Source organism: Arvicola amphibius, chromosome 6, assembly GCF_903992535.2.
Source record: "Arvicola amphibius chromosome 6, mArvAmp1.2, whole genome shotgun sequence".
Lineage (NCBI taxonomy): Eukaryota > Metazoa > Chordata > Mammalia > Rodentia > Cricetidae > Arvicola > Arvicola amphibius.
Genome location: NC_052052.2, coordinates 157,425,043 through 157,450,055, shown reverse-complemented (window position 1 = coordinate 157,450,055; position 25,013 = coordinate 157,425,043). Strand labels below are relative to the sequence as shown.

At 46.9% G+C, this 25,013-nt stretch overlaps 1 protein-coding gene across 3 annotated transcripts in view; it reads right to left on the bottom strand.

The window, feature by feature from the left end:
- LOC119816103 (aminopeptidase O (putative)) overlaps positions 1 to 25,013 on the bottom strand; it is a 264,083-nt gene that overhangs the window by 90,146 nt on the left and 148,924 nt on the right. For all 3 annotated transcript variants that reach the window (XR_006020830.1, XM_038332406.1, XM_038332407.1), the window contains exons 8-10: positions 11,243 to 11,345; positions 10,674 to 10,781; positions 2,910 to 2,953 (exon numbers count right to left, since the gene is read on the bottom strand). Coding sequence is in view for 2 of the 3 variants with exons in the window: in XM_038332406.1 (XP_038188334.1) it covers positions 2,910 to 2,953; positions 10,674 to 10,781; positions 11,243 to 11,345 (255 nt within the window). In the remaining variant the exon portion in view is untranslated. The remainder of the gene's footprint in view (positions 1 to 2,909; positions 2,954 to 10,673; positions 10,782 to 11,242; positions 11,346 to 25,013) is intronic.

The window sequence follows — 25,013 nt, the reverse complement described above, 5'->3', positions numbered from 1 at the left end:
TTAGACAGAGAAAAGGCACAGTTTAGATGGAAATGCCTTTGTTTTAGAATACAACTTACATTCCATATCAGTTTTTATACATGGATAAGTTACGCTTTTCACCCCCCCCCCCCCTTCTCTACACATGGAAGCTTTCCATGGTGTTGCTCATTTTCTTGATCAAAACAAGGCACCTGTGCTCAGTCAGTGCATGAAGAATGCTGAAGAGTGCTCCTTGCTCCGTGGGGGAGGAGAACATGGGGTTTAAACAAGCACAAGAACATGCATGCACAAACACCATAGCTGATGGGCAAGAATTAATCAGCAGCCATGGCTGACACCTGGACCCAGGAGCCAAGGCTGCTGACCAGCTATTCCCTAGGCAGCATGGCTTTTTGGCAGGGGGTAGACGGTGCGCCTGTCTGGATGGCCTCCTGAGCATGTCACTTTGTCCTCATCTCCCTCCCCCCCCCCATACTGATTCCAGGGACAAGGAGTTGCCCACTGCACTTTAGCTCAGGGTCCAAGAAAAGCCACGCTCGTGCCTGGTTCCTCTATTCAGCTTCACAACTAATCAGCCATTTGTAACTGTGGCACCTCTCAGTCAACCCATGGTTCTGTTCCCTGCTTCACAGCCCACTGCCATTGTACCCATCACTGAAATAGCCCCAGCTCTCAAGAGTTCTTGACTCAAATGCTCTAGTGATCACTAATGAATTTCTGGCTTTTAGCTCTCTCCATTCCCCTCCACCCTCCTCCCTTACACAGACATTCCCCGAGGCTGTAGCAGGCTCTGCCTTGGGTCTCATTTCAAGTTGAAGGCTGATGAGTCTGTTGTCCGTGGCCCCAGGACCAAGAACCTCACAGAGCCCCTCATACACAGATTCTAATGCCCTGTGCTGCAGATTAAAATGACCCACATTTTTGGTGGTTGGCTAGGATCTTTCTGAAGGTTGGCACTGGATTTATTCTTCCCTGTCTCACACAGTCCGGCGTAGAGCCTGCTACAGGAGATGTGCCACAGAGAGCCCTATATGTTGAGGCAGGACAGCAGTGCAGAGGCGGCAGGACACTGATACACTGGCCACTGTGACTGGCAAAGCCGTGCCTGCTCAGCATGGCTCAAGTGCCGAACAGATGTGCCAGAGGATCAGTTTGCAAACTGGGGCCAAAGATTAGAGGCCCCAGGGGGTAGATGTGCAGTCTTTGGAGGCCCACATAAAATTAGTACAATATGCTGCATAGGTAATAGAGCAAACCATCTGTTTGAATAGGCAAACTAGATTTTGAGATTAGTTAGCCAGCAAGAAGATGCTTAAGTTTGAAAATATACTGATATACTTGGTGAAGTAGGCTTGCTGTAGGCAAGAGATTATTTTAACATTTGAGGAGAATTTTTAATGAGACTTAAGCCTGCCGGGCAAAGCACGATCCCACTGGGAAAGGTGCCCATCAAAGGGATTCAGTGGGTGTTGGTGGGGCATAGATGCTGGTCTAATCTCCGCAGTTACAACAAAAGTCTCTTTGTGGGTTCAGCGTGTTGCCTCAGTACATATCCACAACAATAAAATCCAGGCCCTCAGAGCCAGGGGACTTGGGGCATCCAAATGAACTCCATACTGCACCATGGAGATTAAAAGTAAGACAGAGCTCCCAAGCTAAAAGTGCACCGTGCCGTCTCACTGGAAACTGCTGCGTCTCTGCCCTAAGAACTCTGCCCGAAGGACTGCACTTTGATGACCAACAGAAGAGGAAGCACACCACATCTATAAATTAATTTCTCTCTCCCTCCCTCCCTGCTTTACATCCTAAGTCCTAAAGAAGGGTCTCTATAGGCTACCAGAGAACCTGAGCTATTGTCCTGACGGCAGGTATAAAAGAAAAGAACATTGGCCCTTGTAGTACAGTGGTCAGACACATGCCTAGCATGTGTTAGGCTGTGAGCTTAATTAACATCCAGTTATGAGGGGGAAATATGTAAAACCTTCCAGGTTTACTCCTGAATAATGAATATCCACATCAGAAGTGACATTTGCAGAAGACTCACCACCTGTGCTGGGTGGTTTTATGTCAACTTGACACAAGCTAGAGTCATCTGAGAGAAGGAAACTTCAATTTAGAAAATGTTCCATAAGATCAGACTGTAAGCAAACCTGTAAGGCAGATTTTTCAGTTAGTGATTGATGGGGGGTGGGGCCATCCCTGGGCTGGTAGTGGGGAGCAAGCCAGTAAGCAGCACCCCTCCATGGCTTCTGCATCAGCTCCTGCCTCCAGGTTCCTGGTGGACTTGTCTACAGGAGACTGTTGACCACCTTCATTGATGTGGGATGAGCTGATTTGAAAGCTGGTGGCAGCATTCCCTGGTTTGGGGCTCTGGACTGTGTAAGAGAGGGTAGCTGGATACTAAGTGTCATGTTTAGCATTCTTTCTGCCCTCGACTATGGACGTGATTCGACCAGCTGCCCGAAGCTCCCGCTGTCTCGACTTTGGCACGCCACCCCAGGCTCTTACCACACCTCTCTGCCTCATTTAAACAGTACGCCCTTCTATAAAACCACAGTGACGGGAACCACCCCAACTTGTTCTTCTCTGTTATTTATCTACTTATTTTTTAAAGAAGTAGGTGGTCCCGGGTAGCAGTCGCTGACCTCACCACAGCGAGCAGTCTGCTGCCGAGTCCTCTCCTCTATTGGTAGCCCCAGAGTGCCCTTGGCTAGCTCCCCATTCCACATCTAAGGCCCAGGGCTGTGTATGCTGCCCCAACTGCAGCCTGTCTTCTGGTCAAGCTGTGACTCTGTAAGCTGCACTGGGTTCCTTTATGCAGAGGAAATCTCAACTTTCTTAGGTTCTAACAACAGGTCAAACAATGGTAGGGTCTTTTCAACATTAAACGTGAAATGGGGCTCTTAATTCCTAATATTGGTCCTTACCTTTTGTCTTCTGGAATGCTCTCCAACAGCATTTGAAGGAAATCCTGAAATAAGAAGAAAGCAAACCATGAAAGCCGTCTATCAGTAACTAACTGCCCAACCGTGCCAGCAACCAAACATCGACTGTTCCGATCTCGGGTCCGATCACACATAAAAGAACTGACCCCTCACTTTCCCACTCCCTCGCCATGAGGTCTTTCTCCACTCCTAGAGGCCCACAACTAATGCGGAGCTCTGGAAAGAGGCCAAACTCAACAGAACAAAACCCAGCTGAGCCACAATGATGGCCCAGCCTGACAGGCGTCCCTTCTCCTCTCCTGCGTCTGTGCAGTCACGGGACACCTAGGAGTTTGCCTCTGTGACAGTGCCAGGTCATGACTTACACCTTTTCCCAAGCCACCTTCTTTTATTGTGGAAATTTTCAAATAAAAAGCAAAGCCGAATAATTAACTACTCTGTTTAAATTACCCGAGCTAACCTGCCTTGTCCTGTCCTTCCTTCCTGTCTTCTGAACTGTTGAGACATCCTGAATATTACATAAAGTCATCCATAAATGCTTTGTAAACCTCTCTAAAATAAAAGTACTCTGTCTGGAATAACCACAATATCATAGACCTAAAAGTTCAAATATAAAGGCTCGTTTGTATTTAATTTATACTTTTATTGCAGCCCCCTTTCCCATTCCTATAATCCTGGAATCCTCACTGGGTCTTACCCAGTGTCGTCAGATAAAGGACAGTTTATTTAAAGTTAAGACTTAACAGGGCTTTTCTGCTGTCTTTTTATTTGCTGAAAGTGAACCCCAGCGTAAACTTCTGAGTATCAGGTGGGGTGGACACAAAAGGAGAAAAAGGCAGGCACGAAGCATAACATTTTGCTATTTAATGACAGTAAACAACAAATAGCGTCTCTATCTGGAGGGTTTTTTAAATTTTCATTTTTCTCCTTTTTTAATACAGAGTCTCTTGCTATGTTAACATTTCATGGTTTTCTTTTAATGCAGTAATCTATAAAATTTTGCTTTTTTGTTTTTCCGGGTTTCTACAGTCACTTTGGTTTTTGAGGCAGTTTCTCAACTTAAAGCCCATGTTGATCCTCCAAGGTTCAGCCTCCTGATGGCTGGAATCACAGAGAGATGTGAGCCACACCACCTGGCTCTCCTTGAAGACTTAACAAAGAGAAAATAAACTTTAGAGACATACACGATAGCCCATGCCTGTAATCCTAGTACTCAGGAGACAGAGGTGAGAGGACTCGTTGGAGCTTGAGGTTAGCCATGTGAATCCCTGCTTTAAAGTACAGTACTCATGTATGAAATTCACAGAAACAAATACATTTAACAAGTTAAAAGGTCCTCTTTCGGGTGAAAGTCCAAGTGAGCACACACGACTGGAGCAAGGGATGGGAGGAGCAGTCCAGACCCATGTAGCGCAAGCGGCATACTGGACGGGTGCACGGCAGGGTGCTCCTTTTCCATCATCACACTGCGTCCAGCCATTGCCGCATGAGCAAAGCCAGCCCAGCCTGTGGGCTTATGGGGGGCCCCCGTCTGTCCAGAGGGGAAGGCTCCTCAATGAAGGAGCTACTGAAAGATTCCCCTCACACCACTGTGACTGAAACCCTGACACAGACAACTTAACGGAGCAGAGATTACTTGGGCTCACAATTTTTGAGGCCCATTACAGCATGGTGGCCGGAAGGGCTCCAACAGTGGTGGCCTGTTCACATGGTAGAGAGGAGGAGGCAGGAAGCAGGGGCCGAAGCCAGAAGAGCTACCGTATGTAAGGCCCACCCCTCTCTGGAGCCTACTTCTGACAGCCAGGCCCTGCCTCGTAAGGGTCCCACAACCCCTGAAAGCATTGCCATCTCTTGGAGACTAGTGTTCCAGCACACAGACCTGGGGATGGATGCAGGGACATGGCGCTGGGCGGTGGGAGGTGGCAGGCCTAACCCTGGACATAGAGAAAACCATGCAAGCACTTCACATCTACTGGGCCTTGCTTGAGAGTCTTAAAGTCATTATTTTTATTATTTTAAAGGTTACTGAACTAAGGAAATAGGTTAGCAGTATTCAGCTATTATTTTAAAAAATGTTTTGAGCCGGGCGGTGGTGGCGCACGCCTTTAATCCCAGCACTCGGGAGGCAGAGGCAGGCGGATCTCTGTGAGTTCAAGGCCAGCCTGGTCTACAAGAGCTAGTTCCAGGACAGGCTCTAAAAACGCTGCAGAGAAACCCTGTCTCGAAAAAAAAAAAAACCAAAAAAAAAAAAAATGTTTTGTAAAATGTTGCATTAGAAATTTATTATGATCTAGCTAATAGATCGCTTTGTAAATCACTATATTAGTGGATCGCTGCTTATTGACAAGATTTTTGGTTTATAATTCTTAAAAAAATCCAAGAACTATAACTATGCAATTATAACTCTAATTATAACTTCTTACTAATTTTACCCCATTATGTCTGTATAGTACCTACAAAACTTATCTCCTATATTCCTAGTAATTTATGCTCAATTAGGTGGCACGGGGGGGAGGGGAGAATGACATTAACTTAATAACAAGGGGGAAGAATTTAATTGCTTGAGAAGCAGGAAATTCAGAGTTAACCTTAATTCTACCCTTTCACATTTTCAAGTTACAACTGGCTTCAGAGCCCTCCCCTGTGATAGGACTGTGAGCACAGGGATCCGGAATTCTGGGTAATGAAGAAGGTCCCTGTGAAAACCTCCCCCTCCTCCTTATTTTAAGATGGTGTCCTACCTCCTAGGAGGTTACCATTCTGGAATATCTGTCGAGTCCCACCTCCAAGCTTAGATTGGCAGGCAGCTCAGCAGCTAGCTGGAGGCTGCCAACCAATGCCTGAGATCATACAGATCATACAGATCAAGATGTCCCCTGATATTTATGATGTGGTTTCTACACTGTCTTGTGCTCCACCCTACTGGAGACACTTGCTTCTCATTTGAAGCCTCTAAAGTGCCTGTGACCAGAATGGGCTCAGCTGGTTCCTCTTACTCCCCTTAGAGACCCAGGTTTTCCTGCTTCCTCTTTAGGCTGCCATCCTCTGTCCAACCACTGCCTGCTGAGTCCGAAAGAAGTGTTCCTCAGGAAGATGTGTTCCCTCACCATCTCCTCCCTTCTCTGGTGCGCTCAGAGTTCTGAGAAGGAAGTTGGGCACTGACTGCACGAAGAGTTTCTGACAACACCGGGGTGGGGGTGGGGCAATGTGTTACCTTTGTGGTTTGCCTGAAACAAATGCAAACCAAAGGGAAAAGCAAAGGTACTGTTTCCAGCCAGCCAGGGAGTGCAGTCTTGGAGGCTAAGCTGCCAGCTCCTACTTTCCTGATACACTGTATGCTAATCAGATCAGTCCCAGACCGCTTGTTTTAACACCTAACAACACTAAATTAGCCATTCCAAGTTTTAAAAAACAAACTCCAATTCTGTCTAGTGGTTAATCTGGCGATTAATTTTTAGATCTAGTGAAAGCATTCCCTAAAATGTAGGTGTATGTAGATTCTACCAGATCAACTGCTTCTAGATTAAGAATGACACAGGAATAGCGGTTCTATGAGGAATTTTAGGAATAATCACAGTGGTCATGGTCATGGCCTGGAAGGAAGAAAAGGCAACAAAGTGGGACTAAGAAGTGAGCCTACGGGGGATGGTCACTGTGATCCTGGAAAGAGGACATCAGGAGGAGCCCCGAAGGCAAACAATACTGAAATACTGCAGAGGGAGCAGAGGTCAAAAGGGAGGGGAAGTCGAGGAAAAAATAACTGGGTATTGGGTAAGTGAAGACACAACTCACACAATTCCTACAAATTATTTAACTAGGTATCGCGGTAAATGAAGACAATCCACACAATTCCTACAAATTATTTAACTAGGTATCAGGTAAGTGAAGGCACAGTCCACACAATCCATACAAATTATTTTAATTAAAAAAAAAAGCATGCCCAACAGCTTCCAAATAAGGACAGGGAGACAGCTTCCTGGCATAAACTTCAAAGAGAGGAAATTAGGCAAAGGACATATGATTCTGCTAGTTTCTAGGTGACAAGCTGCACCTTCCCCACGCTCAGGCTTAGAAGCTGGGGAGCTGGTGAACTGTCCAAATCCCACAAATTCCCAAATACCTACATATTTACCTTTTTTCTTTCCTAGCTATTGGAGGGCCTGGAGCATTTGCTGGAGAGATGCAGAAATGTGGGAAATAAACCACTGAGGGCAGCTAGGTGGCTGTGAACTCCTCCGCAGTGCCCGACAGATCCTGACACTACAGGTGCAGCGGACACAGGAACCTGAGCAGGGGGAGCAGCGTTTCAGGAGAGGGAGTCAAATCCAGTGTAACTGCTGCAGCTTAGAGGGGCTGAAAAACAAGTCTTAGCTGAGCTGGGAAAGGAGGCAATGATAAAATCCAGTGCATACACGAGACGAAATAAAAGGTCAGGGCAGTGCTACCCATGCCGAGAGGGAAGCGTCAGTGAGAAGGGGCACAAACCACATGAAGAGAGGGGCAGAGAAAAGCTAAAAGAAAAGGAACTCAGCTCTGAAGGAAACATAACCCAAGGAGCAGAGAACAAATGTCTCACACCAGGAAAACAAACAGCAACAATAACCAAAAATGAAAGGCCAAAGACAAGACAACAAAATGAAAAGATGATATTCTAATCCCGGGAAAGAAAACTAAGGACCGTAATAATACCATTTCAGGAAAAGTAACCTTTCAAAGAACAAAGCAAAGAGCACTAACAAAAATGATGTTAAGTACGAGGGACGCAGTTTAACTGGTGAGTGCTTGTCTGTCATAAACCCTGTGACCAGGTGCGGTGATGCTGCATGCCTGCAATTCCAACCCTTGAGAGGTGGAGGCAGATCAGACCAAGGTTGTCTTAGCCCCATTAGGAGTTTGAGACCAGGCTGGGTTAACTGTCTCAAAAGAAAAAGAAAAAAAGGGCTATTTAATAATGAAGAGCTGCTTCAGAGAAAAATGGGATAAAGATGAGGAAGAGGAAAGTAATTATCTAATAATGTATGTGCCCAGAAAGAAGACATAACAGGGAACTCAAAATCTTAAAAGGGGAAAAGAGTGAGACCAAAGATGAGTTGAACTCAGGCGTGGTAAAGCAGGCCTGTATTTTTAGGGGGCTGAGACAGGAAGAGCACAAATTCAAAGCTAGCCTGGGCTACACAGCAAGCTCTTTTCTCAAAACACAAGACAAAACAAAGCATACTTTGTCAGGCAGTGGTGGCCTATGCCTTTAATCCTCACACTCAAAGAGGCAAAGGCAGGGAGATCTCTGTGAGTTCGAGCCAGTCTGGACTACAGAGGGTGTCCCAGGACAGCCAGAGCTACACAGAGAGACCTTGTCTCAAAAAATCAACCACAAAACAAAATGAAACAAAGCATACTTAAGATAATTTGTCCTTTAGAATAGAATCTAAGACTTAAAAAGTACAGTGCTTTCCAGGGAGAAGGAATAATGGAGGATCGTGCACACCAGGGCAAACGAGATGGCTCAGCAGGGAAGAAGTTCATTGCTAACACCCAAAACCTACAGAGTAGAAGGGGAGAACAGACTCCACAAGTCCACTGCGCTCCACACCTGTACCAGGGCACACCCAGCACACACTCCCTCTCTCTCTCCCTCAGTGTAAAACAATTGTGCATACGCATTCCCTTTTAGTTAAATTACTGAATTCAAAGATAAAACTTTCTTCTGCTGTCTACATGACATAAACAGGGAAACGCAGGCAAGTTTCAAAAGTTTTGCAGCAGTGAGGAATCAAGAAGGCAGTTGAGCAATATCTATGGAGTTCCAAGGAATAAGGACGTGGCCCAGGAATATGTAAACCTAGCTACGTTGTGATTTAAACACAGACAGAAGACACACATTCCCAAGCAGTAAAAACTCTGAAACCACACAGCCTGGGAAGCTGCAACTTGAACATCAATTTGATAATGAAATTAAGCCAACAAAGAGCTGAATCAAAATAAAATATTCATGAGTCTAGAAGCATGGGTAAGTGGTGGCAAATACTAAATCCTTTATGCTGGCAAAGCAAACCTCAGCAAGTAACAGTAACAGCTAAAAATGTGAGGACTGGGGAGATAACATAGTGCTGCTTATTTCCTCTTTAAAAACCAACCAACCAACCAACCAACCAACCAACCAAAAAAACCAAAACATCGATTCTGCTTTTGGCTTTTAAACACGTCTCATTCTGACTTTGGCCAGGCTGGACTGAGATTAAGGGGCTGCAGCAGTGCACCTCCTCTTCCCCAGGAACAAGCATGATGGGAAGTCACACTTGGAATCACAGTACAGAATCTGCAGCGATGCGTCTCACCAGAATCTCCTAGCAAAAGCTTTCTCTCACACTATAATGAACTCAGAAAGCTCATTTCAGTTTCCTTTCCCCTAAACTTGGGTGAATGAAATCTTAAAAACCCATACAAGCCTGGAGGCAGGGCAAACAGAGAGAGTCAAGGCTAGCCTGGACTACAGAGCTCTCAAAGAGCAAACAAAGGCTAGCCTGGACTACAGAGCTCTCAAAGAGCAAACAAAGCAAAATAAAATAAGAAAAAGCAGAAGCCAACAAAAGTTGACAAGCACACAGGGAATCAGTGAGAACGGAGAGGCAGGCAATCCTGCAGAACAGAGTAGGTTCTAGAAATCCTGGTCAAAGACTGAGAAGCCGTCTCGAGGACCTGAGTTCAGCTCTCCAGCACCCATGTAACAAGCCAGTCTAGAAGATGGAAAGCTCACCTATTGCTGGGGAAGAACAGTGGGCGGGGCTCCACCCCACCAAGCTAGCTGTACAGTACAATGGAAATTTTACTTTACGTATATTTTACTATAAAATCTGAGCAAAATGTAAATTTTCAAAAGGCATGTAGGCCCCTGAGCTGGCTAGGTAATGGCTCTTGATGCTTAAGCCTTATGACTTAAGTTCAATCCTGAGACCCACATGGGGAAAGGAGAGAGCGTGTTGCTCTCTGACCTAAACATACACACACATACACACACACACACGCACTCACACATTAAATAAAACAATGAAAGAATGCTATTCAACAGAGTAAAATGGCAAACCCACTTAAGTCAAAGGGTTTTTGCTGCTGTTTTGGGCATTGTTTGTTTTGCTGTGTGTGTGTGTGTTATGTGCAAATGTGCGTAAGTGAGCATGCCTGCACATGAGGAGGCCATAGTGTTTGCCGTCCTCCTTTAACACAATCACCTTCCTGCCCTGGAGATGCGTTTTTGTCTCTGGAGTGTGGGTTTCATTTTTCTCTGCTGGACTTGTGGCCAGCAGGTCCCAGTGATTCCCCTGCCTCAGTGCTATGTTACAAGTGTGCATGGGACCAGAGTGCTGCGTGGGTGCTGGGAATTAAACTCTGGTCTTCATGCTTGCACAGTTAGTGCTCTGAGCTGCTGGCCAAGGCAACTCTGAAGTGGCAATATCTATCAAAAGGAGACAACTTGTCCAGATGACTCCAGCAGGACCGTTTGGTTTCATAAGCTACTCAGTCTGCAACTCCTTACATGATGGCAAACAGCCGGAGGCTACAGCAGGTCCCTATGCTGCCAGTAGCTCACCTTCTCCAAGCATCGATCCTTCAAGTCCGCATCAATAACCTACTTCTCCCTGTAAATATAACTGTAAATCCCACGCTTTCTAGTGCTGACGTACTCTAACCCCCATACACTTCAGCCTCCCCGGCTGTGTGCAGTGAGTTCACCGGGATCCCATGCATTACCTGCGAAAGGACCAACTGCCCATGAAACAGGTATACAAATTTTCTTAAAAACGAAAAATAAGTTTCCTTTCCAAGTGTTCTGGCTAGGAATCGGAGAAGGAAGTAGCCCTGGGGAAAAAAAGAAGACAGACAGACAATAAGCTGGCTTCAGGGGTCATTGCAGAATTGCTTACACTGTGCAACGCACTGGTGCATCTGGAACACGCTGCCTTCTCTGGCTCAGGTGAGTGGGCCTGGAAATGCAGAGTGGATGTCAGAGCCACCCCAGCTCGGGCTCTACAGGACAGGGGAGACCCAGAGCTTTCCCACACCAGGTCTGGGTGCCACCTGTTTTAGTCTCTCCTTGTGTGCAGCAGGGAACTGGGCTTCCTCAGGCTGAGCCTTGTGAACACAGCCTTATTTAGAGGCTGTTAGAGTGCTGACCTGTGAGTACCCAGTCCTCCCTGAGATGCCATTACAGAGGTGGAGACCCTTTATCCTGCCCCAGCCACGTTCCTCATCCTGTTCAGCTCTATGGCCTCAGGAGCGCCATTCTGTAACAAATGGCCACAGCCATCAGGCGTACTTACCTTTAAGTAATGAACCTGCATGAAGCCCTTCTCTGGGTTGAGTCCATGCTTGACAACAGATGCGCCTGAAGAGCTCACGTGGCCAGTGTCCTCTCTGTTGGGTCTAGAATGACAGAGTGATCACGTGTCTAAGTACAGTGCTGTCATGCCCGACTGGACCGTCACCTCTCATCTCTTATGTTCAAACCTGTGCGGCTGTGCCTTCCTTCAGGTCAGTAGTTCCAGGTACAACTGAAAACAGTTTACATTACACACACACACACTCAGCAAGAAGGATTTACACTCAGTCTGGCAAACTGAGGCCGGTTTTTGGCAATATTTTAAGGCACCTTATCCAAGATAAAAGCCTGCCAGTCCCTCCAGGAATCTTAAGCTCCAATATGAATTATTTATCAGTGCAAACCCTTTCTTGGTGAGGAAGCTGGGCTGGGAAGTGCAGTGGCAAATGTACTTCACTTGGTAAAGTGTGTGTGTGCACGCTTGTATGTGTGTGCGCGCATATGTGCATGTGTGTGCGCGTGTGTATGTGCGTGAGTGTGTGGGCATGTGTGTGTGCGTGTGTGTGTGTGTGTGTGTGGTCGTTAAATGCAGAGAGCCCTAATGTTCTCATCTCAAGAGCTACATTTAATAATTAAGTATCCCCTTAGGACATGTTTGCATCCTGAATCCACTTGAGAACACAAAAAGAAGCACAGGATAGGTCCTAAGAAGCTCTTGATTTGGGGACAGGTGGGGACATTCGGGATGATATACTCATTTCATACATGAGGCCTGTATCCAGGGTGTGATGCTTTGCTGTGGGTTTGTGGTGTCGTGTAAAGTAAACCAGTGTCTCATCATCCAGCAGGGTATGTTCTACCGAAGCTCAGCTGAAATGTACCAGGTCCTCTGAGGCCCTTCACACGGTGAGACCTCAAGAACAGCTAAGAGCAAATCAAGTGACAGAAGGAATGTGCGGCTTCCTGGGCCTCCTGGACAAACGCTGCAGAGTGTGTTAGTGAAGGCCGAGGAGCAGGGGCAGGACAGCCGTCTGAGCAAGGGGGTCCATTATCAAGTTTTCTTCTTTGTCGTCTTCTGTGACTGCTGAGGTCAGTCTTGTGTGCCGGCTCTGGCTGGCCCAGAACCCACCTGTGGACAGGGCTGACTCCCACCTCCTGAGGCTGCTCAGGGTGATGCACCACCATACCTGACTTCAACTTTCTTCCTATTATCTAGTGCTCGCTAAAAGGTTGCAGAAGCTTTCCAACCATCAATTTATTAACTAGTAAAATGGAAGTAAATTCTACTCACATTTCTAGGTCCTAGGCAGTCCCCACAAAATGGTGATGAATATAAATAATTACTTCTTTAATATAGTAAGCTATTCTGTGTTACAAAAAGAATCCCTTAGTAAGTCTTAGTAGAATATCCCAGAACATAGCTCTAGCAGACACAAGGCTCTGAACTAGCAGGTCCCTGAAGCAAAGGCATTTAGAAGGAGCAGTTCTGGGAGCTGACTTCAAAGTCTGAATTTGTCTCCCGCATCCCCAGTTGACTTACATGAACACACTTTAGAATCACCCACCCCTTTTGTCTTCATGAGTTCTCTGACATGCCTCAGCTAAGGCCTCTGTTCTTAAGCCCTTTTCAAGACCAGGTGATTGACTATTTGGATGAGGAAATCCCATCATTCTACTTGGGGAAGGACAGCTTCTTAAGAAGCCTCGTGAATTCACATCAGGACGCCCAGCTCCAGTGGTGAGGCTACTGAAGGAGAGGAGACAGTGACACACACCTCTGTTCACAGGCTAGCTTTCAGCTTTCCAATGATACCTTTAATGGCTGTTTTTCCCTTTGCCTAAAGATGTCCTTCTGTAAAACCCTCTCTCTCAATCTCTTCTTCTCTCCAAATGAACAACGGTTTAGGCAGATCTTCTACCACGTACACAAGTCCTCAAAGATTTCTGGTAAAGTGCACACAGAGTTAGGGCAAGTAGGCAAGTTCTGCGAGACTCAGGAGGAGGTTTTCATGAGAAAGGCTTTCCTTCGGCAGAGACCACGAGCTTCTGTCTCTGGGATACCTACCACGTGTTCACAGAGACAGCTCTATGCAGCTACAACACAGAAAAAGCAGGAGCCACATCTAGTCTGCCCCTCATGATCACACAGAGGAAACTCACACCCGCCAGGGTCGCTGGCCTCTGGAGCAATAGGAACCTTAAGGAGGGTGAAAGAGGTTAAAAGGGAGGCTTCTAAGATGATCACAGACCATTTCCATGTGACTAGAAACTTCCTGGAGTACTCTAGCAAAGATGTGTGCACTTTATTGCATGTGTTCATTTCAATTTAAAGTGAAGGAAAACCTGAGCATTCAGATCAATGCCTGAAACTCCAGTATCTTGAGGCTGGAGTAAGAAGAAACAAAATTTGAGGCCAGACAGAGCTATGAAGTGATATTTTATTTCAACCAAAACCAACCAAATAAATGAAATCCTAAAAAGGAAAAAGAGTTAAGAAAAAGAATATGCAAATAAAACAGTGCCCACCTTTTCCCCCAGATCAGGACACAACAGTGTAGAAAGGTGTCAGCTCCTGTGGGCACAAACACAGTCCCCACCTTTCCCCCCAGATCAGGACACACCAGTATAGAAAGTTGTCAGCTCCTGTGGGCACAAACACAGGACTGGGACACAGGACGAGGGCAGTGGCAGGGGTGGGGCTTGGCTGAAGCTTCTGCTTCTCTTGCAGCAGAAAGCAGTGCCTACTGCTGTGTTTCCGCCCACTCCTCTCATCACAGACATGACAGAAGGAAGGAGATGAACTGCTTGTCGCCATGAGGCAGCAACTCAGTGCATCCAGAGACTAGAAGGAAACAAACCCAGGTAAATCTTCTTCAGTGGTGTAATTCAGCCCCACGGTAGCCCAGACTCCCTGCCCTTCTGGCCGCTTCTCGTGTGAAAGGCATAAGCACCGTGTGTTGAGGTCAGCTCTCCTTTACTCATGCCCAGACTCACACGTGATGGAAGGAAGGTGGGAGCAATGCTAATGGCAGCACGGCCTGGGTAAGGGCCAGGGTGCTGGTGCCGTTCACCCCACCATGATCTTCTGCAGCGTGTCCTCCTCCCCTACAAGAACCCGATGGGAAAAGGCTGTGAGGATGCCCATCAAAAGCTGAAGAAGTAGGGACCCACAGAAGAACTCAAAGCTGGTTGGTAGCTGATCAGAACCCAGGCAGAGACTGTATGCCAAGGCTTCCTTGAGAGATAGGCTCCCACCTAGCTGTGCAAAATTCTCCGGAGAGAACAAGAGACCCACCATTTTTCCTCCAGGAAGATTTGCTTCCTCACTCAAGTCTATGACGAAGTTCACATAAGTAAAATCACTGCATAAAAGCAAACTAGTCACGCGGCAGTCAGAAACCTCCAGCGTTTACTCCTCGCCTGACGTGTGCGGAATGTGGGTGATCAAGTTACCAAGGTCGTCTGGGATCAAATGCTCTTGGTTTCTGTTGTACCTGGCACCAAGTACAGCAACTGAGGTGAGCATGACCTTTCTTGCCTCAACCCCACCTCTCCTGCACGCTCACAGAAGCCATTTCCTGAATGACGGTGGTATCTGACACACAGATATGCCATTTGGAATGAGGCACTTAGGAGATGTCTGGTCCTTCTAGGCTACAGCCAGTGGTGAAAGCCGGGCAGCTGCCTCTGTGAGGTGCTCAGACAGCTAGGTGTCTGGTTCTGTCTGCCCGTGCAGCTCATACAGATCATCGGCCAGAATGCCCTCTTGTGTTTGTGGGCACAGCTACCAGTGGCCTCTGTATGTTGTAATGGAGGTTTCTGTCCCACCTGTCCCGAAATAATCATACAGAAACCATATTTTTGTAAATACTGTTTGGCCAATAGTTTAAGCATATTTCTGGCTAACTCATATCTTAAATTAACCCATCTCCATCAACCTGTGTATTGCCACGAGGCTGTGGCTTACTGGGTAAAGTTCCGGCGTCTGTCTCTGGTGGCAGGGCTACATGGCTTCTCCTCACTCTGCCTTCTTTTTCTAAGCATTCAGTTTAGTGTTTTCTGCTTACCTCTGTTCTGCCCTGCTATAGGCCCACAAAGCAGCTTCTTTATTAACCAATGGTATTAACAGCATACAGAGGGGAATCCCATATCATCTGTATTCTCATTGGTCCTTGTCTACTTGTCAAACACAGCCACCCCAACAAGAAGCAGAGTTTCATTTATACCCTAACTATGAGGAAGTGAAACTGTCCAAGTAGAAACTGGCCTCAAGGTCCCATCTGAATTCCACTGCTGAAAACCCACAGGAGATGTACACGCAGATTAAGATTTGACCATGAACATGGCATGCGAAGCCCCATGAAGCAGAAACAAGAGATGGTGACTTGTGAGATGGCTCACGGCACGCATGGGCTGACTGCCAGTGCCAATACAAATGCCAGGGAGGAGTGGAGGTGGGGAGCATGCTGGATATACTGGCCAGAACAGGGGATCCTGCCATAAGGCATGGGTGCAGAGGTCAGAGAAGACAGCTGGTGTCTTCCTCTAGCCTCTGGGGGGCAAACACGCAGACAGGAGCCTACACATCTGCTAACACACCAACACAACACACACACAAATACACAGCAGAGGGACAATAGTGGCTCTGGCATCTCAGTGGGCTGCAGCATCCAGGTCGGCTGAGCCAGAGTTCCTCCTGGCTTTTATTAAGTGTATAGGAAGTCACTCCTGTTATGAGGACACATTTTGATCCACACCCACAGAACACCAGTTAGAACCTCCTTAGACAAGCAAACCTCAGAAAGGCAAGGCTGCCACTAAGCAGGTCACTGGGGCAGCCTGTAGAGGCGGGGGACATAGGGAACCTCCTTAAATCTAAAATTCGTCCAAAAATATAAAAACAGGGCTGGAAAGATTGTTCAGTTGGTAAAGTACCTGCCTTGCATGCACAAGGACATGAGTTCAAGCCTTAGAACTCACATGAAAGGGAGAAAAAAATCTAAATGTGGTGGTATTTGCTCACAGTCCCAGCGCTGGGAAAGTAGGATCCCTGGATTCCCCAGTCAGTCTAGCCAACCTGGCTAGACTATGTCTTCCATTTTTGTTCTTTGCCTCCTCTAATTATAATTTAAAATTTTGTTTTGTTATTATTGTGTGTGTGTGTGTGCACGTGCGAGCAAACAAGAGACAGAGAGAGACAGAGAGGGAGGGAAGGAGGGAGATGGAGGGAGAGAGAGAGAGAGAGAGAGAGAGAGAGAGAGAGAGAGCCATATCACACTCAAACCATCATACCACCATATTTATCTGTCCCTTGTTTATGGAGGGTAGGAGCAGGGCTTGAACTCAGCAGCACACAGATCCCTGTATGAGCTGAGGAATGATGGCCCCAGCCAGGCTCAAGGACTAGCACAAGGCCAGTAGGTGGAAGTAGCAGAGGAACATTTTCCTGTGGTGAGGACAGCTGATCATCAGCATGAGGTGGGTACTGGAGTCGGGGTGGGGGGCACACCTCATTTTTCAGCCTGACACACACCAGGATGCACAGCAGGACAAAGGGCTGGTAGCTGAGCTGGAGTTCTCAGTCCTTTGGCAACTGCACCCCACTATGATTAACGTCTCACGCTGTCCACAAACATCAAGTGTTGACAACCTTGCCACAACACTGCCAGGGAAAGAGAAATGCTCAGTGCTACCAGCAAAGCATACTGCAGCATATGCACAGCTTTCAGAGGGGCTGTGAGCATTGATAACTGAGAAAAAGCCTTAGCACACTAAATCATCACCAACTGCAAGACAACAGCACCGCCAAAGTGAATGTGCTCAGTACGACCAAAGTGGATGCTCTCCATACCCATGGGTAACTCTGAGTGCTTTTTCTGCAACAAAACCTTCCCTCGAGCATTCTACAATATCAGTTTATGAAATTCATTCTTCCAGCTGATCAAGGGATCGAGAAACTTCTGTACGTAGTAGATGCCTAGCACTCCCCCATCTGAGCTCCCTTGAGACGGTCTTCATTGCACCAACAGAAGTCTCACTTTGCTATAAACAGTGCATCTGTAAAATGGTTCAGACTCTAGGATTCCCAGGGATATGAGCCTCTGGGTACCTCTGTGGGACATTATGTTCAGCTGAGGTGGGAAGACTTTCCCACTATGGGTGGTACCATTTCCAGGCTGGGATGCTGGACTATAAAAATGGATGAGGGAGTCAAGCAGCAGTGGGGATACAATGTAGCCAGGTACTTCCAGATTGGGGATACTATATAGCCAGGTACTTCCAGACTGGGGATACAATGTAGCCAGGTACTTCCAGATTGGGGATACTATATAGCCAGGTACTTCCAGACTGGGGATACAATGTAGCCAGGTACTTCCAGATTGGGGATACTATATAGCCAGGTACTTCCAGACTGGGGATACAATGTAGCCAGGTACTTCCAGATTGGGGATACTATATAGCCAGGAACTTCCAGACTGGGGATACAATGTAGCCAGGTACTTCCAGATTGGGGATACTATATAGCCAGGTACTTCCAGTTCCTGCCATTTTAACTTGCTGGCCATGATGAACTCTCCTCAGGTTCTGCATTAGAGCAGATCCATTCTACCTTGAATTGCTGTTGTCAAGAGTATTCTATTGCTGGATGGTGTTGACTCATACCTTTAATCCCAGCACTCAGGAGGCAGAGGGAAAGCAAATCTATGAGTTTGAAGCCAGCCCAGTCTACAGAGCATGTTTCAGGACAGCCAGGGCTACACACACAGCACACACAGACTCTATCTCAAAAAAAAAAAGAAAGAAAAAGAAAATGAAAAAAACAAAGAGTACTTTATCAAAGCATCAAGGAAGGAAACTAGAACAGCTGCCATAAACATTTGTATACAAGCTTTTGCTTATAAAGCTAATGGTTTTGTTTCTCTTAGGTTTATGCCCAAGAGAGAACTGCGGGGTCACACAGAGCCGTTTTTATGACAAGGAGCCAGCTGAGATTTTGAGATCATGCTGGAGCCACAGGTGAGGTAAGCGCAGGGAGCTCAGCTGTTCTGAGACGTTTCCTAGACGAGGCATTATCACATGTTCTGGCCTCTCACTCCTTCCACAGCACTCCATAGTTTGATTCTCATGTGATTTATTTTCTTACCTTATCTTCAGACTGCTTGTAATTAATGGATATAAACAACCAAATTTCGTGCCTTCATCCTACCTCCTGCTGGGATGATTTGCTCATTTGCTCTATGACTTTAGGGGTGATTCCTTAGGATTTCCGCTGTAGAGGATGACATCACATAAAATACTAAGTTTTACTTCTTTCCTTCATTTCCAGCCTGGATGCCTCCTACTGATTTCCATGCCTCACTGCCCTGGTTGGCAACCTGGGCACACTGATGACCCCAAGTCCAGTCCTCCTTTTGTCTCTTTTTACTCTCCAGTCATTGGCTTGAAAGGGCAGAGAACCTATGAGACGAGATTCTCGCATGTGGCGACCTGTCTTCTGCCATGTCTTTGCAGCAGCCTGGTAGAATACTTGTACAGCTCCTGTTAGCCATTTCTGGATCAAAATACTGACTCAAAGGTCGGAAATGGGGCGTGGGGAGTAAGCGTGTACTTTGTGAGACCAAGTCAGCCTAGAAGGTCACAAGAAACCGGTTGGATGAGAACTCTTCTGAATGGCCGAGAATGAACAAGAATACAATGTGTGTTGTGCCTGCTCTCATCAGCAGCAGGGTGAGCAAGATCATCGTGATGGGTCAATAAAGAGCAAACCACTGCAGACTGATGTGGTGATATGAATGGCTTTCGGGAAATACTTTATAGGCTAACAGTGTCATAATGAATCAATAAGACATAGGCAGCCATATGCATATATACATAAAAATTTTACTTCCAAGAAAACACTAGCAGTATTATCTTACTGTAAGGATTTGACTATTATGAACTTCCAAATATTTTACTTTTTGAGCTTATAATTTAATGATATCATTACTCACTTTCCTTCCTTCTCTCTACAACCTCCCATATAATCCCTTTCCTGCTCTCTTTCAAACTCATGCAGAGGTGCAGCAATGGTCAGAAGGCCTGAGACTGGAGGGCACAGGGCAGGGCTCTTAAGACAGACACAGACACCTTCAGAAAGGCACAGGCCAAAGCTGCAGTCAGAGGCTCAGGCAAGTTCTTGAAAGCCTCAGAGACAGAAACTCTTTTCTTCTCAGAAGCCTGGTAAGATTAGGAGCAGAAGCCAGAGAGCTCCGTGGAGCTGAGCAGAGGGGACACCAGGGTGGCCTTCTTGAGAAGTCAGAACAACACAGGCTCTGGGAAGGAAGGGGTTCCTATGAGTCTCAATAGTGCTGCCAATTCCATTTTTATCTCAGGCCATTAGTTAGAACATCTTTGTTCAAATTTCAGATTCCCCACTTCAATCCTGTCATTTCTATTTTACAACCAGGCATTCTCACACTCAAGAAAACAGATGCTCTCTTAAGTCTTAGGGAATTTTACCTTTTACATTTCCAGGCAGCTCTGCTGACCAGGAGTCAAAGGCAGGACTTCCAGGCTCAGGACAGAGGAGCACAGCAGCACCCCTGTGTGCCCCCAGGGGAGGGGATGGCAGAGGCAGAAGGGCACACCCTCTGCGCTTGCCACATTTAGCAACAATGTACCAGGTGCTACAGCCATGCAGGACGATGGCATTTAACATCACTAAGCATTAACAGGGACCTAAGAAATCGTCACCGTTTGTCTCTTGCCAGCCACACTGGTGGTTCCCTGGGAGTCCACTGTTCTACACGTTTTAAACCACTGACTGTATTTACTGCATTTCCCCTTGTACCCACTTCTATGACAGAAACTGAACAGTGCTATTAACCTGCTATATGCCTTAGACTGAAGCTGAGCATGGTGAGCTGTCCTCAAGGCTACAGAGCAGATAGAGGTGGCAAGACAAGACTCACACCCAGGAAACCCTGATCCAGCCTTTCTGAAACCCTATGCCACCATACTGGGTTAGGACCCAAAGCCTTGACAAGCTCTGGAGCGGAGCTCAGGCCTCCATTCTCAGACAGGATCATTCCACATGAGTCAGGAGCAGCCACACTCAGGCCAAGAATGGCAGCTGTTACCTTCCACTCTCTTCAAAGTCCGAGCAAACATCATGAAGTCTGGGAATTCAAGCAGCCCCTTTAAAGGATCAGTCATTGCATGAGATCAGGGAAAGCATTATACTGCGTGACTAAAGTCTTCTGTGAAGCTGGGTTGACATTTCTGTCTGCTCTGAAGAGTGCTAAGTTAGAGACTCACTCAACCAGAGCCCTAGGCCAATGAATCTAAGTTCAGCATTCATTCCTGAAATGTCTACTTAATCCCATCTGGCCTCTAGACTGTTTCTTTGATCATGTGTTATCCCAAAGTCTGGGGAATCTCCCCCAAACTCCATTTTCATTATGCCATTTTTGGAACTTAAGATAGCGTGGCACTATAGAGACTGTCCAGGGAATGTCTGACTTCGGTATCTGAAGAGTCACTGCTTAGCCTGACTTCACCAGGCCACTTCATCAAACTATCCCCTCTATCTGTCCAGATAGTACATCCTCTTAGAAATAGCCATTCCACACCTGGAATCTCTGCTCCCCATCTCCCAGCATTCTCAGCGTTTCCTGTCCTGCCATCCCAGCTAAACTTGTGCAGGCTTCCTGTGGCCCTTCCGCACCTTCCGGGAAAGAGCAATCAGCTCTTACAACTCTTGAGGACACAATATAGCATTTATTTATTCTCTTACAGTATCTATTTAGCCCATCAGAGAAGTTACAAAGGCCCTAGGGACAGAAGTTGTAACTACAACATTCATTTCTTCAGCATGTATGGAACAACCACTCACTCAGCTCCATGCACTCAAGTAAAGGGACACAAGGCAGACATGGGTCTGAGCCGTCAAAGGCTGACAGATCAAGAGAGAAAGATGAGTGGAGACCACAGACAACTTCTGCTTTTGGATGTCAGAAATGATGAAACACTCTCTGCATACAGATAATTATCAAATAACATGTAAGATTGTGCACAGTCATCACAAGAGGCTATGAGAGGAAGAGAGGAGGGACACTGGTTTATCTTAGGGTAGGGATCATACTTTTTTGGAAAGCAAGAGTATCCGTGCTGAGTCATAATGATGTGTAATTATGCACAAGTAAAGGGCATTCTAAATAGAGGCAGCATGGAAAATGGCAGGGAGGTAGGACAGGACAGTTGGCTGGACAGATGGCAGAGGCTACGTGCGGGTGGAGCTGTGTGCCCCACGTGTGTATGCTGAAGCCTTAGCACCCAGTACCCAGAAAGGGACTGTATTCGGAGACTAGAACCCTTCAAGGTGGTCGGAGTGCAGCTATCAGTGTGAGTCCTGATTTGACTGAGGTCCTCTAAAGGAGAAGAGATTTGAACATTCAGAGAAAGGACAGGGACACATACATGCAGACAAAACATCACAAGAACACAGGCAAGCCAGGGAGAAGGGCTTCAGGAGAAACAAACCTGCCAATGCCTGTAGCTTAGAATTCGGGGTGCCACTGTAAAAAAAAAAAAAAAGCAACAGTCTGCTGTGGAGTCCGCTGCTTCAGGTGTCTCAGCCTGGCCTGAGCTGACTCACACAGAATGGTCTGTGAGATAGATACCTCAGGACAGCAAGTGAGGAGACTGGGAACAGAGCTGATGCCCTGTGGGCCTCACATGCGAAGAGCTTTTCCTGATGGCGAGAGGATCTTAAGGGAGGAGAGGGAAGAGTCGCACAGCATTGTAAAGAGAGCTCTCAGTGGCATTAGCACAGGACAGGGGATGGCACGAGGGAAAAACGTTTGCATAGCGAGGATAAGGCTCTGCCTTTGAACCCAGCACTACAGATGGAGGGAGCAGGGAGGCGGAGGCAGGGTAGAGTTAACAATTCACAGGCTGTGGGTTGGGTCACACAGATGAAAACTTCCTAAGCACAGAGAGCGGACTCAAGGGAAAAGGAGAGTCTTCTGATGAAATACTTGTGAGGTAAAATGGGCAGTTGCTAGGGGGTGGGTCCCAGGAGAGGGGAGAAGTAGGGAACTCCCAGCAGACGTGGAATTGAGTTCTGCCCTAAGAGGTAGGCAGATGCAGGTGGGATGGCACAGCCAGTGCGTGTGACATAAGGGAGCCAGGAGGTGATGTCAGTGATAGCTCAGCATTCACCTCGGAGCTAACAGACTGAGACAGGTGTGCTGGCAACGGAGCCATAGGAGCCTCCGTTTTGGCAGGGGTAGTACTTCTGTAGCTTTCAAACATCTGTGCCCCACGAGTCCCTCAATCATTCCATGACACTATGGCAAAAACATGGCCACTCATTTGCTTGAGCCTATTCCCATAAATATCTTGGAAAATCTCTCTGAAGAACACAAGTACAGGGATAGAACACTAGGTCCTCTATTCTGATGGAGACAATTCCAGGGGCAACTCTGACTGCCTCCAGGGCAACTCGTGTATGAGTTAGCCTGAGATCTCAGCACCTCAGTTTAGACTCCTCTTCTAACTTCTACTTTCTCTTCCATTTTTCCTTCCTGGGAAAACTTTCTAATAAGCCTGACATAAATCTAAATCTTAGTCCTCATGTGGAGAAAACTAGAACGGCTCACACCTTCAATCTCAGAACTTGGGAAGCAGAGGCAGGCAGATTTCTGTGAGTTCAAGGCCAGCCTGGTCTACAGAGTGAGTTCCAGGATGGCCAAAGCTAACTGAGAAATCCTGTTTTAAAAACAAAAAAAACAAAACAAAAAAAAAACAAAAAACAAAAAAAACCAAAAACCACTGGGAATATAGAGTCCCCTGAAGAATATCAAATATGGAACAGGAAACAACTTTGATCAGACTAAAAAGGACATAGGGGTAGGGATGGGGACAGGGATGGGGACTGGCAAAAGCAGGAAGAGGCAGTGCTTCTGGTGTGAAAGTCAGGGAACAGAAGCTCCTAGAACTCACCCATGGTACCGGGGAAGCCAGAGGAGTACAGGAAGGCAAGAACTGAAAGCTACAGAGGCTGGTGTAGTCCAGGCACATGGGTTAGGGGCACGTTTTCTTCATTCCTGTAAGAGCAGCGTGCAGACTTCTGAGAACTGGATGTTCCTGGCTGTGTGTGTGTGTGGCGGCAGCATGCAAAGGTGAGTGCTACACTGGCAGAAAGGTGACAGAGTTACCGCAGGGTGGGGGAAGGGAAAGGAGGTGTGCTATGTGGGCAACCGAAGACAGAGGCAACAGAGCCAGGTGTTTCTGGGGGAGGGCTCCAGTGGGCTCACATTGGGCAGGGGACCTCAAAAACAATGAACTTTTGCAGTTTGTCTGCCCAAACAAGCATAACAGAGATCTGCTCCTTTAATCACCTATAATCCTAGCACTTGGAGAACTTAAGTCCCAGGAAGAATGCAGCAGGGCTCAGGCAGTAGCTACACGGTGAGTACCAGGCCAGTTAGGGCAGGACAGTTCATCAATGACAACTTTTATTTAAAATCATCCAGGCCACATACCTCCAGGTCTATCTTCGAGGGCATTTCCAGAGAGGCTTACTGAGGAGAGAAGACCCACCCTGAACGTGAGCACCCAGTGCCTGAATGAATAAAAAGGGGATGGTGAAAGTGAGCTGAGAGCCAGCATCTCCTCTTTCTGCTTCTGGTCAGCCTCACCACCATGGCTTTCCATCAGAAACCCACATAAGCCCTCCCTTCCTTAAGTTCATCTTCGTGGGTATCTTGTCATAGCAATAAGAAAAGGAACCAATACACAGGGCTCTAACAGTGAGATCTCAAACAAAACAGTCTCAGCCAGGGTTTCTGTTTCTGACATAAAACACCACACCAAAAGCAACCAGGGGAGGAAAGGCTTTATTTTGCCTCATAGTCTGTAGTCCATCATCCAAGGAAGTTGGGGAAAGAACTCCAGGCAAGACCTGGGTGTAGAAGCCACAGGGGAGTGATGCTTACTGGGTTGCTTCTCATGGTTTGCTCGGCCTGCTTTCTTACATATCCCAGGTATGGCACCACCACACATTGGGCTGGGCCCTCCCATATCAATCACTAATTATGAAAATGCAGCCAGGTGCTGTGGAGCATGCTTTTAATGTCAGCACCTAAGACGCAGAGGCAGACTGAGCCCTGTGAGGTCAAGGCCCAGCCTAGTCTACATATCAAGTTTTGTGGCCGTCAGGGCCACACACAGACCCTATCTCAAAAACAAAAACAGACAAAAAAGAAAATGTACTACAGGCTTGTTTATGGGCAGTCTTATGAAGGCATTTTGTTAACTTCCCTCTTCCCCAAATGTCTCTATCTTGTGTTAAGTTGACATAAAAGTAGCCAGTACACAAACAAAGCAAAAATTAAATCCAGGTAAATTTACTAGGTACTGCGTTAAAATGTAAGGCTAAGGCTAGCTTTAGTCTTGGTAATTAAATATCCTTCATGATAAGCAGCAAGACTACCCAGTTTACACTCCCCATACAAAAGGGCTTCAGCAAAATTGAAGGTGTCTGGATTGCTGTTCTCACCTGCAACACCACTGTTATCCCTGCAGGAGCCCTCCAGAGGACGGACTGTCCTCTCCAACAAGATGAATGTGCCCAGTCCACATCCTAAAGTGAGGACAACTTCCTTCCCCCATTCATTCCCTAGACCCTCCCCCTCCCCTTCTTCCCTGGGGGCCTTGGGGCCACAGCTCTTCTGTGGTTGGTCAAGGCGTATTCATCTAGTTCATGAAAGTAGACCGGCTGATGTGTG